General features: G+C 41.2%; 1 protein-coding gene across 1 annotated transcript in view; it reads right to left on the bottom strand.

Annotated features, from left to right (window-relative positions):
• The window catches only part of HSD17B12 (hydroxysteroid 17-beta dehydrogenase 12), a 167848-nt gene that overhangs the window by 36380 nt on the left and 115310 nt on the right, over nucleotides 1–16158 (bottom strand). The window contains exons 5-6 of the mRNA XM_007082068.3: nucleotides 11012–11076; nucleotides 9862–9906 (exon numbers count right to left, since the gene is read on the bottom strand). Of these exons, the coding sequence (XP_007082130.1) occupies nucleotides 9862–9906; nucleotides 11012–11076 (110 nt within the window). The remainder of the gene's footprint in view (nucleotides 1–9861; nucleotides 9907–11011; nucleotides 11077–16158) is intronic.

Here is a 16158-nt window from a genome sequence, read left to right as displayed (position 1 = left end):
ATTGTTTTGATACATGTTAAAATAATGGAACTAAAGAAAAATAAAAGAACTTTCCAGAACAGAGGGGTGCATGCCAATGGACAATAACATAATCAAAAGCCATAATCTACAAATGCTGAAAAAATTAAAAAGCACATATACACACCATACACTGCTTTTCCAAATTTGGCATGTTACAATTTGCTAAGAGTTTCCATTCCTTGAAATTTCGCACAAATAAGCTGACTTCTCAAAAAGTGACAATTTCAGGAGAAAATAATTTCTAAAGTTCTCAAAGAGATTTTTTTTAAAGATTTTATTTTTAAAGTATCTCTACAGCTAACGTGGGGCTCAAACTCACAACCCTGAGATCAAGAGTTGCACACTCCACTGACTGAGCCAGCCAGGCACCCCTTCAAGGAGATTTTTACATTTTCACCCCAAACTAAGGCATTTCTCCCATAAACCAGCTTTGCTTTGAACTGGAAAGAACCTTAGAAACAATCTACAACTACTCGCTTTTCACACAAAGAGTGGTCCTCATGCAGTGAGGCAAAACCATCATTTTGCAGTTATGCTCAAAGCAGCCTGTTACCAGGAGACCCTAAGAGCCAAATGTACCCAATTATTTGAAAATTGTTAGGAGCATAATGACAGCAGCTCTCAAAATGGATGAAAAGACTCTAGGCACTAACTTGGAATGTCTTCATCTAGAAAAGCCCCAAGTGGGGGGTCAGAGCTGAGAGTCATACTCTTCCTTCCTACAAGTTATTAATTTCCCAATGTTGTTAACTTAAATTCTTGGGGCTGGGTGGAGGAATACATTCTTAACATAATGCCTAAATTAAATACAATTAGATGGCTGCACAGAGACTCCTCTTCTCCAGGATTTCCAGATTAACAGAGGGCTCCCTCTACTGGTACCATGTCACACGCCAAAGGCAAATCCAGGTAAGGAAAAGAAAACCAATGCTTCTGTGCTTCTCATCCATCCAAACATTTATTATCTACACCATGGGCCGGGCACAGCACTATACCCTCCCAGCTGAGCCACATACAGTGAATATATACTGGCATTAACAGGAAAAAAACAGCTTTTCAAAAGCAGGCAAAGCACACCAAGTGCTCTGATTTCAGATAATCATAGGGATGGAAGAGACCGATTTAGTTAAAACCGTTCTAATCCTTCAAGTCCATGAAGCAGGTTTTCAGTTGGAGTAGACTGAATATCTGGGATTGCCTGTACAGAGGGGTACAAACTCAAATACCTGGAATGCCTCAAATGCCTGGGCAACATATACGAGCACAGTGAGTCAGGGAGCAGGGCCGGTGGGGACGGTGGCGACCTGGAGAGGGCAGGCCTCATTACCCAGCACACTCACCTGCTGGCCACTCTGCCCTCCCCACTTATACTGTCATGCCACACTTCAGGTCTGCGTTACCTCATCTTCAGAGTTTCCCCCAAGAGAAGCTAGAAATGTGGGCGTGAAATGTCCCAATTAAAAAAAAAATTTTTTTTAACGTCTATTTAATTTTGAGAGGGAGAGACAGAGCAGGAGTGGGGAGGGGCAGAGAAAGAGGTGGGGACACAGAATCCAAAGCAGGCTCCAGGCTCTGAGCTGTCAGCACAGAGTCTGATGCGGGGCTCGAACCTACAAACTGCGAGACCATGTCCTGAGCCTAAGTCAGCCGCTTTACCAACTGAGCCACCCAGGCGCCCCTGAATTGTCCCAATTTTGAAACGTGCGCTAAGTGAAATACGTTGGTAGGGCATGTGCAGCCCAGACTACTGGTTTGAGCCTTCGGCCTAGAATCAGAAGGGAACTCCCCTTTTGCCCATTCCACTGCTGGCGGGTCCAAAGGGTATAAAGTTCTCACGATTTCCTTCAGTATAAATATCCATAATTGATCTACGTCCAGCCTTTTAGGGCCACATACAGTAAGTGGGTTGCTTATTCCCAAAGAAAGAAGATTTTCACTTTTTAACTCACTCACTTATTCAAAAGCATTTGCGGCACACCTGCCATAGGTGAGGCCCAGGGCTAGGGAACAGCAGAGAACAAAAAGAACACGGTACCAACACTCATGGGGCTCACAAATTGCAGAGAGGCACTACACCGGAAATGAGCTGCTGAGGGAAGGGAAGATGTGCAGTGCGCAGTGACACCGTGTGGCCGAGAGACCAGGCCTAGTCTCGAAGGCTCCCTACCAGCCCCCGAGGACAGAACACTGTGGGGGCGAACTGAAGGATGAGTAGCATAAGTGGGAGACGAGGGAGCTTCCACGGACAGGGAACTGCCTGAAGGGACATGAGGTGCAAGAGACTCAAGGTGCTTTGACCTGAACGCAGGGAAGTAGAGGGAGACAGACCAAAGGTGGAACTGGAGAGGTGGGCAGCATCCACATCAAGTAGGTCCTTCCCTATAGGTCACACCAAGGAGTTAGGACTTGAGGGAAAGAAATCACTGAAGGATCTCACAGTGGTGTCATATGTCCTAATGCAAAGTAACACTCTGGTTGGGGGACGGAGACTGGACTAGAGGAAGACAAGTTGTTTCAAAAAGGCTGGTGGGGCTATTCTAGTAGTTCCCAATGAAAGGGGTAGGGGCTTGGAATTTGGAAGGCATCACTGGGCATGAAGAGAAGTGAGCTGATTTGCGAAATACTAAGGAGGTAGAATTAACTGGCATTGGGGTGTGTGTGTGTGTGTGTTTGCACACGTGCGTGTGTGTGTGTGATGTCATGCTTCCTTTCTCCATGCTAAACATCTCTAATTCTTTCAGCCACTCCTAATAAGACATGATTTCAAGCCCCCTCTTTGGTTGAGTGAAGGAAAAACTAAATTCTGATGCCCTGCTTAAGACTTCTCCCCTCATCTTGGAGTGCCTGGGTGGCTCAGTCAGTTAACATCCGACTCCGGCTCAGGTCATGATCTCGTGGTTCGTGAGTTTGAGCCCCACGTCGGGCTCTGTGCTGACAGCTCAGAGCTGGAGGCTACTTTGGATTCTGTGTCTCCCTCTCTCTCTGCCCCTCCTCCACTCATGCTCTGTCTCTGCCTCTCAAAAATAAATAAAAACATTAAAAATTTTATTAAAAAAAAAAGGACTTCTCCCCAACCCCAAATAAAACAAACAAAACTTCCTGTATAATTTCTCACTGTAAGTAGAGGTTGTTAATAAATTCTATTCTGGGTCACACCCCACCCACCTTCTTCTTTGCTCTAAAAGAGGTAGTAATAAAGAAGGGTGAAATGTCCTCTCCACTTGTCAGAATGGTAGACTGGAAATTTCCAAAGGGATTGAGGTATAGGCAGGGCCCCTACCTACTGTCCACCTTCTTCACAAATGCCAGTGGCAGCTTCAGGACCCACTACCATCAGAAGAAATGGTTTTCCCACCCTTAGGTAAGAACTTCAAGTAGTTTAGGGAATACTGTTTGGGTAGTGTTCATCTGAAAAGGAGTAAAGTGTCTTGAGGTCCTAAAACTGTCATTAAAGGCATCAAAAAACTGTCAGGCCTACAGAAGGAAGGGAACTCCAAATCAAACAAGTGATCTCAAATCAGAAACAAACAATGCGAGCAAGATCTGCTTTAGAACTGGTCTTTGAATTGTGGGGAGCTCGGTGTCCTGCCTGTTTGAAATCAGACTCGTACTGATCTGTCTCTGGAGTTGCGGGACTTCTCCCGTTTCCTATTATTTCCCCCAGAGTAATCAACAGTACTACAACAATTTCATGTGCAAGCTCTCAGTATTCAGAGATGGAAAGCCCTCCAGGCACAAAACTGCAACTGTTTTAGAAGAGTCTGGTTCAATGTCTGGAGGCTTAATTATCTCTAAACTTGGCGATTTCTGGTCCGAAGGTCATTGTTCTGGAGGAGAAATAAGACTTATCTTAGATTTTAGTCACAGCGCATCTCAAATCACAAAAGGAAAAGCCCCGGCTAGTAGGACCTCTCTTCCAAGCTCTTGAGGCTGATCTACCCGCCATGTTGGTCAATTAGATAGAACTTCCACACCACTGCCCTCCTCGCCTTGGCACTTACCCGCTCTGCAGAGAACAAGGACAGGACTAAATTTACCCCTGAAGGATGTGAAAGCAAAACTGTAAGGCAAGCAACAAGCCTTCTAAACACCTCTTGGGTGACCTCAACTAACAGTTTTATGTCTGGTGAAGGGAAAGTCGAGTTGAGCAGGACTTAGACAATGGCCTGGGAGAGGTGACTGGACTCTATGATTACACATCAAGGGTCTATAGTCAAAAGTATTCTGGTTAATATTTCTTCCCCAGTATTCTTCTGGGCCACTCACCACCACTGCATCTGGTGATGACCTGTAATTTCTCTGGTCAGGATATTTCACTTCTCTTATTCCTCTGTCGGGATGTGGAACTTATGTGACTTTTTATAATCTGACCTACTAACACAGGAGCACACGGACCACATGATAATCCCAGACCTGACACATCCAGGTCAATGCCTGTGAGGTGGCACAGGACCTACAACAAGATGCTGGGGCCTCACCCAACAAACATCTCCAGATTAGGGGAACAAACCCAGGGTCACAGGGGTATACTGATTTCACTCCTCTTTCCTGGCATGCTTCTCAAGTCAGGCGTCCCTATCGAGCGGTTTGGCGAGGAGGCAAAACTTGGACCAGCACTGATGATGAGAAGAAGCTGTTTTCTTTCTGGTATAAACTATTTTCAATACATTTATTATGACATTAGGCAGCAGACACCCATGCCCTAGTTCCCCTGATGTCCAGCCACCATAAAATCTTTGAAGATTCTACAGCCAGACCAATTTTCATCTTCTTTTAAGTTTCCCCAGGGCTCCGAACATAGTTACATTTCTACAGGAAATGTAGCCCTGGCCCTGGAACATAACACAGTCAACTAAAGCGCAATAGGCCCAATTCATCAAAATACACCATAGGGCAAATCACAGCAGCATGGAAGAATGCTGAGCCTGGGAGCCTCACACAGAAAACCTTATCCAGGTGAATGCCCTTTCTTCAGTAGACAGAAAATCAACTCATATACCATAACCACATATGGCCACTCTGCCACTAGAACCACCTTTCTAAAACGTGCATCAGATGCCACCTTACTTTTCTGCTCAAAGGTTCTCCATCCCTCTTAGCCCACTGCCCAAGCTCGTGCACAATCATGTCCTAACTCGTCTTTCTGGCCACTGACTGGTTACCCAGTGCACACCACTCGCCTCTGCCTCCTCGAGTCAAACCATTCTTACACCTGAACACTCACTAGTCATCTATGCAACAGAGATTCCAACCACACGGATCCTGTCTGCAGCACAACAAAGACCACTTGGCTACCCTCTGGATGCTATTCATTCCGTGGTGAATAAAGCAAGAGTTTTGAACTGTTTTTCCACTAAAAGTGCACATCACAAAGGTACAGGAAGGTTCGTATTTACTCTAAAGATAAAATAAAGGATGACTATTCAGCTTAATGTACAAGTGTTTTAAAATTTTTTTAATGTTTATTTATTTCAGAGAGAGAGACAGACAGACAGACAGATAGAAAGAACACAAAAGGAAGAGGGGCAGAGAGAGAGAGGGAGACACAGAATCCAAAACAGACTCCAGGCTCTGAGCTGTCAGCGCAGAGCCCAACGCAGGACTTGAACCCACAAGCCGCAAGATCATGACCTGAATCGAGGTTGGACGCTCAACCGACTGAGCCACCCAGGCGCTCCAGTGTTTTGAATAGCAAACGCCCTTAGTGCTTTGTAAATGGGATGTGATTTGCAAAAACCAGGCTTACAGACATGGTAAGCCTGAACCCAGTTCCTGTGGCGGTGACACTTCCCACCAATATGGTTCACCATATGATATGCTATGACATGTTTAATAAGTTAGCATTTGTCTCCCTGACTCATTTCGTGGTTGAACAAGTACGTATGCCAATGTGGAAAGACAAAGCAGAAGAGGAAGAAGGAAGAAGAGGGAGAGAAGCATTTCATAATCTGTCGAGATATTAGGACTGGTGCCGCACATTCTTATCTCACAGTTATTTAAAAAAACCTGAGAGGTACTCTACAGTGCTGTTGGATTTGTGCTGCTTTTTCGGCACTGACCCCCTGCCTACTTGTCTTCAAGCAGGCATGAGGTGACCACCACCACACGTGTTGCTCTGGCTCAGAAGCTGCTTGAAGGATGCAGTGTGTGGCCGTGAAACACAGCAAGCTGACTGGTTCTCACAGGTCAAGGTCAAGACCCTGGGCTTTTACCGTTAGTATTCAGTAGACTGCCAGCCAAAAATGCATGTCTTGGGAGACAGAGGAGGCCGTGTTTTTTTAATATCAAGGCATATAAACATGGAAGCACTGACAAGCAGAAGGCTACAGGAGAAAATACTACTGTATCTAGAGTAAAAATTATATATGGCTTATCTGACAAAGGGGTTAAAATTTTCAGGAGACTGAGGCGCCTGGGTGGCTCAGTCGCTTAAGCAAGACTTTGGCTCAGGTCATGATCTCGCCGTTCCCAAGTTCGAGCCCCACATCGGTCTCTGTGCTGACAGCTCAAAGCCAGGAGACTGTTTCAGATTCTGTGTCTCCCTCTCTCTTTCTTTCTTTTAAAAAAAAAAATTTTTTTTTTAATGTTTATTTATTATTGAGAGACAGAGAGAGATAGAGCATGAGCATGGGAGGCGCAGAGAGAGGAGGAGACACTGAATCCGAAGCAGGCTCCAGGCTCTGAGCTGTCAGCACAGAGCCCAACTCAGGGCTCAAACTCACAAACTGTGAGATCATGACCTGAGCTGATGTCAGATGCTTAACCGACTGAGCCACCCAGGCGCCCCTCCCTCTCTCTTTCTGCCCCTTCCCCACTCACACTCCGTCTCTCTCAAAAATAAACATTAAAAAATTTTTTTCATAAAAAAAAAAATCAGGACATTAATTTGTAGCTAATATTAACACTTCTATAAAATAAAATTTAAGCACTTCAATATACTTTTCATCATTAACTCATTAAATATATTAGGAAATACATGTACACAGTTGTAACAACTCATCATTTTTAGGCATTTGGCCAAATGTGCTAGAAAACATTATCAAAACAATAGTACACAACAGTCATTTCAAGAGGCAAAACCACAAAGTATATTAATTATAGACCAGAATGTTAGTTTTGATCAAAAAACTTTGCCTACGGGGGCGCCTGGGTGGCTCAGTCGGTTAAGCGACCGACTTCAGCTCAGGTCATGATCTCACAGTCGGTGAGTTCGAGCTCTGCGTCGGGCTCTGTGCTGACCGCTCAGAGCCTGGAGCCTGTTTCAGATTCTGTGTCTCCCTCTCTCTCTGACCCTCCCCCGTTCATGCTCTGTCTCTCTCTGTCTCAAAAATAAATAAACGTTAAAAAAAAAAAAATTAAAAAAAAAAAAAAGCTTTGCCTACTAACGAATAAACTCAGAGTTGCACACAGATACTAAACATCTTTATCAGCTCTGAGAGTAATAGTAACATTCATGAAGGCCCTCACTAGGAGCTGGGTACATTACCTTATTTAATTCCCAAAACAACTCTGTGAGGTAAAGAGATTAACACCCTCAATTTTACACATGAAAAATGGAAGCACAGCGGGCAAGTAATCTGTTCTGGGTCAAACAACTAGTAAACTGTAGAGTTATTTAATTGACTTGAAACCTCATACAGATTATTGTCCAACAACAACATTTATACAGGTATGCCAAGAGAAATAGCCTTAAAACTATACAGATATATTCATATCAACCATGGTTTAAAAGCATCCGTTTTGTGTTTGGGGGGTTCTTGCTCCAAATCTACTTAAAGATTGTTAGTAGTTTACCTCACTTAAACTGAATCTTAAGTAAGAAAACAACTCTGGCTAAAAACAATAATGGAAAAGATACACTGATTATTTTCTTTTATAAAATTATTTGTCATATTATAATATAATTCAGATGAGGTGCCTTTAAGTAGCAAGCTACCAAATGTTACACGGTACATATGCAGGGATGATGAAGGTTTTGTTTTGGTAACTGGTTTACATGAACCAACATGTTGTTCAAATCATATAAAACCACACAATAACTGAATTAACTAAGTACTTGAAATGCAACATGTGTAGTATCCAGGGAGAAGCACAGCCATACGTGAAGAGGTGGACAAGGCATAAGATTTTAGGGCCCTTGGACTTTAAATAAAGCATGTAACAGACATCACTTCTCAGGGCATGAAGACATAGAGTTTTTCTTTAAACATTCACAATAGAGAAAATGATCAAGACTGTGCCATCAGCTGAAAACTAGTAATTAAGTTCTTATTTATATTTATCTGGTTAACTCTAATAGATTTGAGTTAAATATTTTTTTATTTCCTTAAACTCGAAGAGTTACTAAACACGGATTTGGCTTTTCTGTCAGTACAACGGTCCCCCTCACCTGTGGTTTCACCTTCCAAGGTTTCAGTTGCCCACAGTCAACCGAGGTCAACTGTGGTCTGCAAGCAGATGATCCTCCTTCAGACACAATGTCAGAAGGTCAAGAGCAGCCTAACACCCGGTCACAGTGCCTACGTCCTTCCCCTCAGTTCATCGCAGCATGTGGGCATTTTATCATTCCACGTCCTCACCAGAAGGGTGAGTACAGCACAGTAAGATATTCTGGGAGAGACCACATTCACCTAACTTTTATTACAGCATTATCATTATAATTGTTCTATTTTATTGTTAGTTATTGTTAACCTCTTACTGAGCCTAATTTAGAAATGAAACTTTATCAGGGGTATGTACGGATAGGAAAAAACAGTGTATATAGGGTTCGATGGCATCTGGGGCTTCAGGCATCTGCCAGAAGTCTTGGAACATATCCCCGGTGGATAAGAGGGACACTGCTGTGTGTTCAAATCTGAAGCTTCTGACGTTGCCTACGCAAATTCTGTCTCGGGCAATATTTTTTGCTAGGCTAGTGTGCGGAATCAAGGTATGGTATCAGTGACTGCTAACATATAAGGAGAAGTAGTGCTCAGATGCTCATATTTGCTACTTATTCCCCGCCTCCCACTTTTTTTTTTTCTTTGCTGCCTGTTCTTCCTTTTAGCACATGTTAGCTATGGTGTCTTTTCTTTTTTTTTATTTTTATTTTTTTTTAATTTTTTTTTTCAACGTTTTTTATTTATTTTTGAGACAGAGAGAGACAGAGCATGAACAGGGGAGGGGCAGAGAGAGAGGGAGACACAGAATCTGAAGCAGGCTCCAGGCTCCAAGCCATCAGCCCAGAGCCCGACGTGGGGCTCGAACTCACGGACCGCGAGATCGTGACCTAGCTGAAGTCGGACGCTTAACCGACTGCGCCACCCAGGCGCCCCTATGGTGTCTTTTCTAGGCACATACAAGTAACACGACTTTAATGCATGCCTACCAACTAGAAGCCAGAGTAATTTTTATGTGTGGCTAATAAAAATCGTTCCCATTACTTTTAGTCCCATACTGCCACACAATGCTTTCCCACAACATTTCATTCACCTGCTTACAATGTGTTACAGGGGATACAAAAATGGAAATAATTTATCAGTGAAGAACCGTGTGTAGATGAAAACTTTGTAAAAATCCGTCTTCAGCCTAAGTTCGTTTGTGTAGTCCCAGGGACTACTGCACTGTTTGCACAGAGGAGGCATTTCATAAATGTTCAATTGTTCAAAAGCAAAATTACACAGAAACTTGTTTGGTCTTCAGCTCTTTCTACACCCCCAAAACATAAGGAAATAAGACCGCCTTCATCAGGGATACATATTTACATGGAAAGAAGAGATGACTAATGTGAACAAACTGGTCGTGAGTTTTTAAATAGAATGAACCAAAAAGGGATGACATATTTATAAAAAAGCTGCTTACCTTACAAACAGAAAGAACATTAACATTTATCAGTTTCTTGATGGTCTGTAAAACAAATATGGACAATTTTATATACCTCTGATCATGGAAGTAACCATATTAGATACATACATACGTGATCTAGCAAACCACAGAAAGTTTCCCCAGATACAGTAGAGACACAGGAAAATGGCAGGAGTTGGGGTACAAAGGCAGATTTTGTTTTATTCTCAGTGCTACAACACTTTTCTACCAAAAGTAACAATTCATGCTAAAATGCAAAATCCAAGGTAGACGTGTAAGAAAAATCTGGAAGCAAAAGACACTAAATCTAAAAGAAATATGCTATTTTCTTTCTGCTAATATTGAAAGGAGAAATTATTGAATCTAAGATTTTCAACAATTCTTTTTAATTCACATATTCCTTCAAGGATATGCTTTTCTAATTTTTATTAAAGAATTATGCATGAAGTGCCTGGGTGGCTCAGTTGGTTAAGCATCGAACTCTTGATTTCAGCTCAAGTCATGATCTCACAGTTTGTGAGTCTGAGTCCCACATCAGGCTCTGCGCTGACAGTGCGGAGCCTGTTTGGGATTTTCTCTCTCCCTCTGTCTCTGCCTCTCCACCTCCCCCAGACACGTGCTCTCTCGCTCTCAAAAATAAACAAACATAAAAAAAAAAAAAAAAAAAAGATTTATGCCTGCTTCAAGAATATAGCTTTCATTTTGGTAAGTTTACCTGAATCAACCATATTGCTATATATTAACATATTTATGATTTCTAAATTGAAGTTTATAATCCTGATACTTAAAACAGAGCTATTTTCATATAATAAATATAGAAATAAGGGTAACAAGATGAGCTACTACTGAACTTTGTACTATACTAATGAGGTTATAAACATCTTCTCGTTCAATCCTTCCAAGATCCCTGTGAAGGCACCTATTTTGTGGATGTGGGAATGGACATCCATCTTGTGGATGTGGGATGGTGGGATCACCCCCAAGGTAACTCAGGGAACAAGAAGACAAGCCACAGTGCAAACCCCGGGCAGCTGGACTCAAGTGCTCACAGTGTGAACCATTATACCATACTGCCTTGACAATATTCACATGCTCTCCTTTTGTTACCATACCATTAAAAAAAAAAAAAAAAAAAAAAAAGACTTACATTGTCCAAGTCAGGAACGTCCAGAAAGTATTCAGGATACTCATACGACACTCCCACATTGTTCACTGAAATAAGACAAGATCATTAGCTGGCTAACATAACATAAACTACATTTTATACATTTATTGAAATAAGGAGATTAATAATATCAAGACTAAAGTGATACATACAATGAAATCAAATACTGTTTATGACTGGAGTAATCTTTCCCACACTCTTCCACCCAAAATCTATCAGTATTTGTATAGTTCAAATGTCTTCCTCATTAAGACCTTCCTGAACCTACCATCCAACCCCCCTATAAAGGGACTTTCTCTTTGCTTTAATTTCCACAGCCCCTTGGAGTGTGTATTCTGCCTCTGTGATAGTTATTTGTAGATATCGCTTGATCCCTCTCTAGACTTACATTTTCATAATGGAGTAGAAAGAGTGAAGGGTATTGCAGCGTAGGGGACCAGAAACCCGCATTCTACTAGAAACGGAAAACATGTGACTAGGGATAAGTCACGTATGAGACGCATCTCAGTTTCTTCATCTCTAACACGAGAGCTTGTTTAATCATTCAACAAATATTTGCCATATGCCTACATACAAGACATGCACTAGAAACTAGAAACACCAGAAAGAAAAAGGCAATCTTTGGCATCATGGTGCATGCTGTGTTGTAGGAAGAGAAAGACACTGAACAAAAAGAATAAAACATTTATTTCATTACAAAGTACACTGTGCCATGGGAGCCTACGCCTGGGGTCTGACATCATCCAGGGAGTGAGGGAAGACTTCTTCGTGGAGGCCGAGAGTAGGTTCAGACTAAATGTCTCCAATGAACCATCCGTCCCTACCAGACCATAAGCCCTGAAAATCAAGATCATGTCCTTGTCTTTCTATATCCTCCCTCCTCAGTCACCTCACCTAAGGCTGGGACTACAGGACAACTGAGAAGCCAAGAAGAAATTTATATACAATTAGGTACATGACTAATACTCAGATATCCTATGGTTCTCCCTAGCTCTGGAAAGACAAACCCAGAATAAGGAACGTTTGTAGGAATACATAAAATATCTCGGAATTTATTTTAATTAATAATGAAATGGATAATCTCTATCTACATTTAATCACTACAACAACCCTACTAGGTAGTTCCTATTACTACCTCCCTTTTACATAGTAGGAAACCAAAGTTCACAGCGGTTAAATAATTTGCCAAAGGACATAGAGCAAAGTAAGACTGGGACTCCAACTCTGGAAATTTGACTTCAGAGGCTGGGCTCTTAACCAGCATATTAAAGCTGCATATGCCTCCACCCAGTATTCAGTTCAGGAAAAAATATCAGCAGTAATTGGGTAAAAAAAGAAATCTGGTAGCCATGTTTAATAAAACTGGAGTATTAGAAAAGAAAGGTTTTGGTAGTAAAAAGATGGTGAAATTATGATCCGTCTGCGAAAACTCAGAAGGCACTGTGCCAAATAAACCCGGTAACAGTAGCAGTAACTCTTTCAGTAGACTAACAAAATTAGCGGTGCGAAATAACTCAATAAGGGTTCTATAGTTAGCAGTAAGCCAGTCACTTGAGGCTGTGAGTCTCAAGATTCTACCTGCACAACTTGGTCGGGATGGACTAAACAAAATCACTGAAAATTATCTGAAAATCAGAAAGCAAAGAACAGTGGCAAAGCAAATTGTACATAATTACAATGTATGCTCTTGTGGACAAGGATTATATCTAAACATAATTAATAACCACAGGTCCAAATCTATTTGTAATTTATTCAACAGGTTCTCTACCCACCAGAGGTTCAAGGAATCGATTTTATACAGACCTTTAACAATTAAGGCTAAACTGGTTAAAGGTGAGGCATTATGTGCCCTTGACTTTGCTTTACCCATGGATAGAATTATAAAGGATGAATAACTCACAGCCTAAGAGAAACTACAACTAAAGTATCTGTTAAAATGCTACAAATAAACAAAATATTTGTTACAAAGTCAGCTTAAAATAGACTCTTCAAGGAAAGGTTTTGCCAAATTGTAATGTTCTTCAGGATTGAAGAAAAATTCTGACACTCACAGCCAACTCCATTTCCCCTCACTCTCCTGGATCTAGAATACCTTTTTCAGTTTTCTTTGTAGCCAATGGAAATACTAATACTCCAGTTCAAAGTGCTGAAGAAAACTGGATAGTGTAATTATAAATGTTTTATTCACATTTTTTTAAAGACTTGATGCTTTTTTAGGAGTTAATTTATTTTGAGACAGTGTGTGTGCACAAGAAAGGGAGAGGCAGAGAGAGGGAAACAGAGAATCTCAAGCAGGTTCCACACTGTCAGTGCGGAGCCTGATGTGGGCTCAATCTCTCGAACCATGAGATCACGACCTGAGCTGAAACCAAGAGTCGGATGCTTAACCAACTGAGCCACCCTGGCACCCCCCAAATCTTTTAAAATCCAGATTGTGTGTGTGTGTGGGGGGGGGGGTGTTGTGTGTGTGTGTGTGTGTGTGTGTGTGTGTGTGTGTTTAATCTGGGAACTCCATAAACAGTACACTTGATTTAGTAATTTCAACATGTACTGCACGTACAAAGTTGAGCTAAGGAAGCCCACAAAAAACCAAGCAAGCAGGGCAATGTCACTCTGATTAAGGCACTAACAATGGACAATCTTCCGATCTGTTTCTAATTGAGCAAAGGGAGCCATCAAAACTACATACTCACACAATGAAAATGTGAACATCTATTTAATATAGTTCTAAAAAAAAAAAAAAAAAAACATGGTTCAACACTTTAGCCCAAAGAAATAGAATCATGTATAAGGGCCATGTTATTATAACCAAAAACATACACAGCAAAAAAAAATGTTAAAGCTGGAATAGATCTTTCAGAGCATCAAGCCCAATTTTATGAGGGGAAGTACATTACAAGGTCAGACTGGCAATTTGTCCTATTCCAGGGCTTAGGACTCTAAAATCCCTTCCTGTTTTGTTAGTTGCGCCTTTTGCTTGTGAAATATTCACTACCCGTAATCTCTCCACGGTTGGTAATCACTTTAGAGTGCTATTATTTAAGAGTACAGAGAAAAACAACTGTTGCTCTCAAATAGCTATTTCCATAAACTGCACAATAGTGCAAATCTTTTGAAAAAGGCAACCCCACTGCAATTTTATTTTGAGACATTAGGTGGCAGCAATAACCAAACGGCGGGCGGAAAGCTTTAAGGGAATTGGAAAAGGAAGAAAACAGGCTTTGGGTAGGAGTGAAGGATGGAAATATTTCCATTATAATGTAATCTCGCTAAGAATCGGTGCGTGCAATGCCAATATTACAGAATTCATTATAGAATTCACCAAACTAAACAGTGCCACAAGTGGTTCCAAAAGTATTCAGATAGTTGAAAATCCCTTCTAAATGGTAGCATTTTAAATTGGCATTAAATATCTGTTTATTAGTCAGGGTCGCTTTTTTTTTTTTTTTTAAACTTCTTCAAGTAAGACACAAGAGACAAATTTTAAATTTTTTATTCAGTGACCCACAAAAACCTTTCACTCGCATAAAAGACACTGTGTCTTTCCAAAAACAAAGGATGCCCATGTCATCTCAGAATTCCAACTAGGACTTCAACAATCACCACAGGATCATGAACAGATAGGCAATCTTTCCTGTCAGCTTCTCATTGGAGTGCTAAGATAAGAAAAGTTCAAGAGAACAGATGAGGCAAACAGAGAGCAGAGGTCACAAAAGACCAAGAACAAGGGCAGGGTAATTGGAAAAAGAAGGACGCGGTGGTGAAAGGAGCAATTCTAAAAGAGCTGGCCCTCACTGGAAAGAACAGTCAATGCCTGGTGCTCAGCAGTGCCCTCCCACACCCCCATGCAGAACTTCTGAAAACACCAATACTGATAAAGTATTGTATTATAAAGACTCAAAATCCAGAGTAATTCTGAAATGTTATGTAGATATTCTGTATCATATGATTGCTAAAAATCACTTCCACATCTCTCATACTTAAAAAGAACATACACAAGATTTCTGTTTCTTCTAAATTCATTTGCCGCTGTTTCTGACCTTACCAAACTTCGAATCATTTATTAAAACCATCTGCTTTTGAGATAGTGATGTCATTAGAAAATCAGATATTTGGGATCTGGTTGGGCATGAGGGAGGAAAATACACTAAGTTACTAGAAAATGAAAATCTACTTGAAGAAACAGTGATAACCGATACAGGTGACCACACACAAAACACCTTCAATCTGCTTTTTTTAGATTAATCAGAGGCGTAAGAAATTAAGGTAATATAAAAATACATCATCTAATGGTTGGGCTTCCCAGTAGATGTCAAATAATGTAAAGTATTCCCGATTTCCCACTCATCATATCAAAGTACAGATGTTAAAGGTAATTTCAGTCACATTTATAGTGATACAGACTAATCCAGCCCAAGCACTCAAATTAAAGACTAGAGAAATGGAAAACCTATTATAGTTCATTAATAAAATGGATTCGAAAAAAAATGCTGCCACTTCATCCCTTTTCAAAACAAACTGAGTTTTTTTGAATGCAGACTTCAGGAATAGCGTATAAGCCAAAAGCAGGTAGAAACTTCTCCCGTCTTAAGCTTTTGAACTCACAGGGTCCAACAGACCCAAGTTTCAGCCCTAGCTCTACTACTACGAGCTCCTGACAAGAGGCAAGTGATTTCACCCCAGTGAGCCTCAGTTTTCTCAATGTCCTTATATATAAAACAGGGTTAATAATTTAAGAAATGATAGGCATCAAATCTTTAACCCAATTCCTGGAACATATCAGTATGTTAATCAGTGGAAGAGGAAGAGCGTTTATTTTTGGGTGATCATTTCTCCTCCTCCTTCTTCTTCTTCTTCTTCTTCTTCTTCTTCTTCTTCTTCTTCTTCTTCTTCTTCTTCGTTTTTAGTTTATTTATTTTGAGAGAGAGAGCAAGCAGGGAAGGGGCAGAGAGAGAGAGAGAGAGAGAGAGAGAGAGAGAATCCCAAGCAAGCTCCGCACTGTCAGTGCAGAGCCCAATGCAGAGCTCACACTCACAAACTATGAGATCACGGCCTGAGCCAAAATCAAGAGTTGGACACATAACCGACTGAGCCACCCAGGTGCCCCTGTGTGGTCATTAATTCAACAG

This window comes from Panthera tigris, chromosome D1, assembly GCF_018350195.1.
Source record: "Panthera tigris isolate Pti1 chromosome D1, P.tigris_Pti1_mat1.1, whole genome shotgun sequence".
Classification (NCBI taxonomy): Eukaryota; Metazoa; Chordata; class Mammalia; order Carnivora; family Felidae; genus Panthera; species Panthera tigris.
This window is presented reverse-complemented; position numbering and strand designations above follow the sequence as displayed.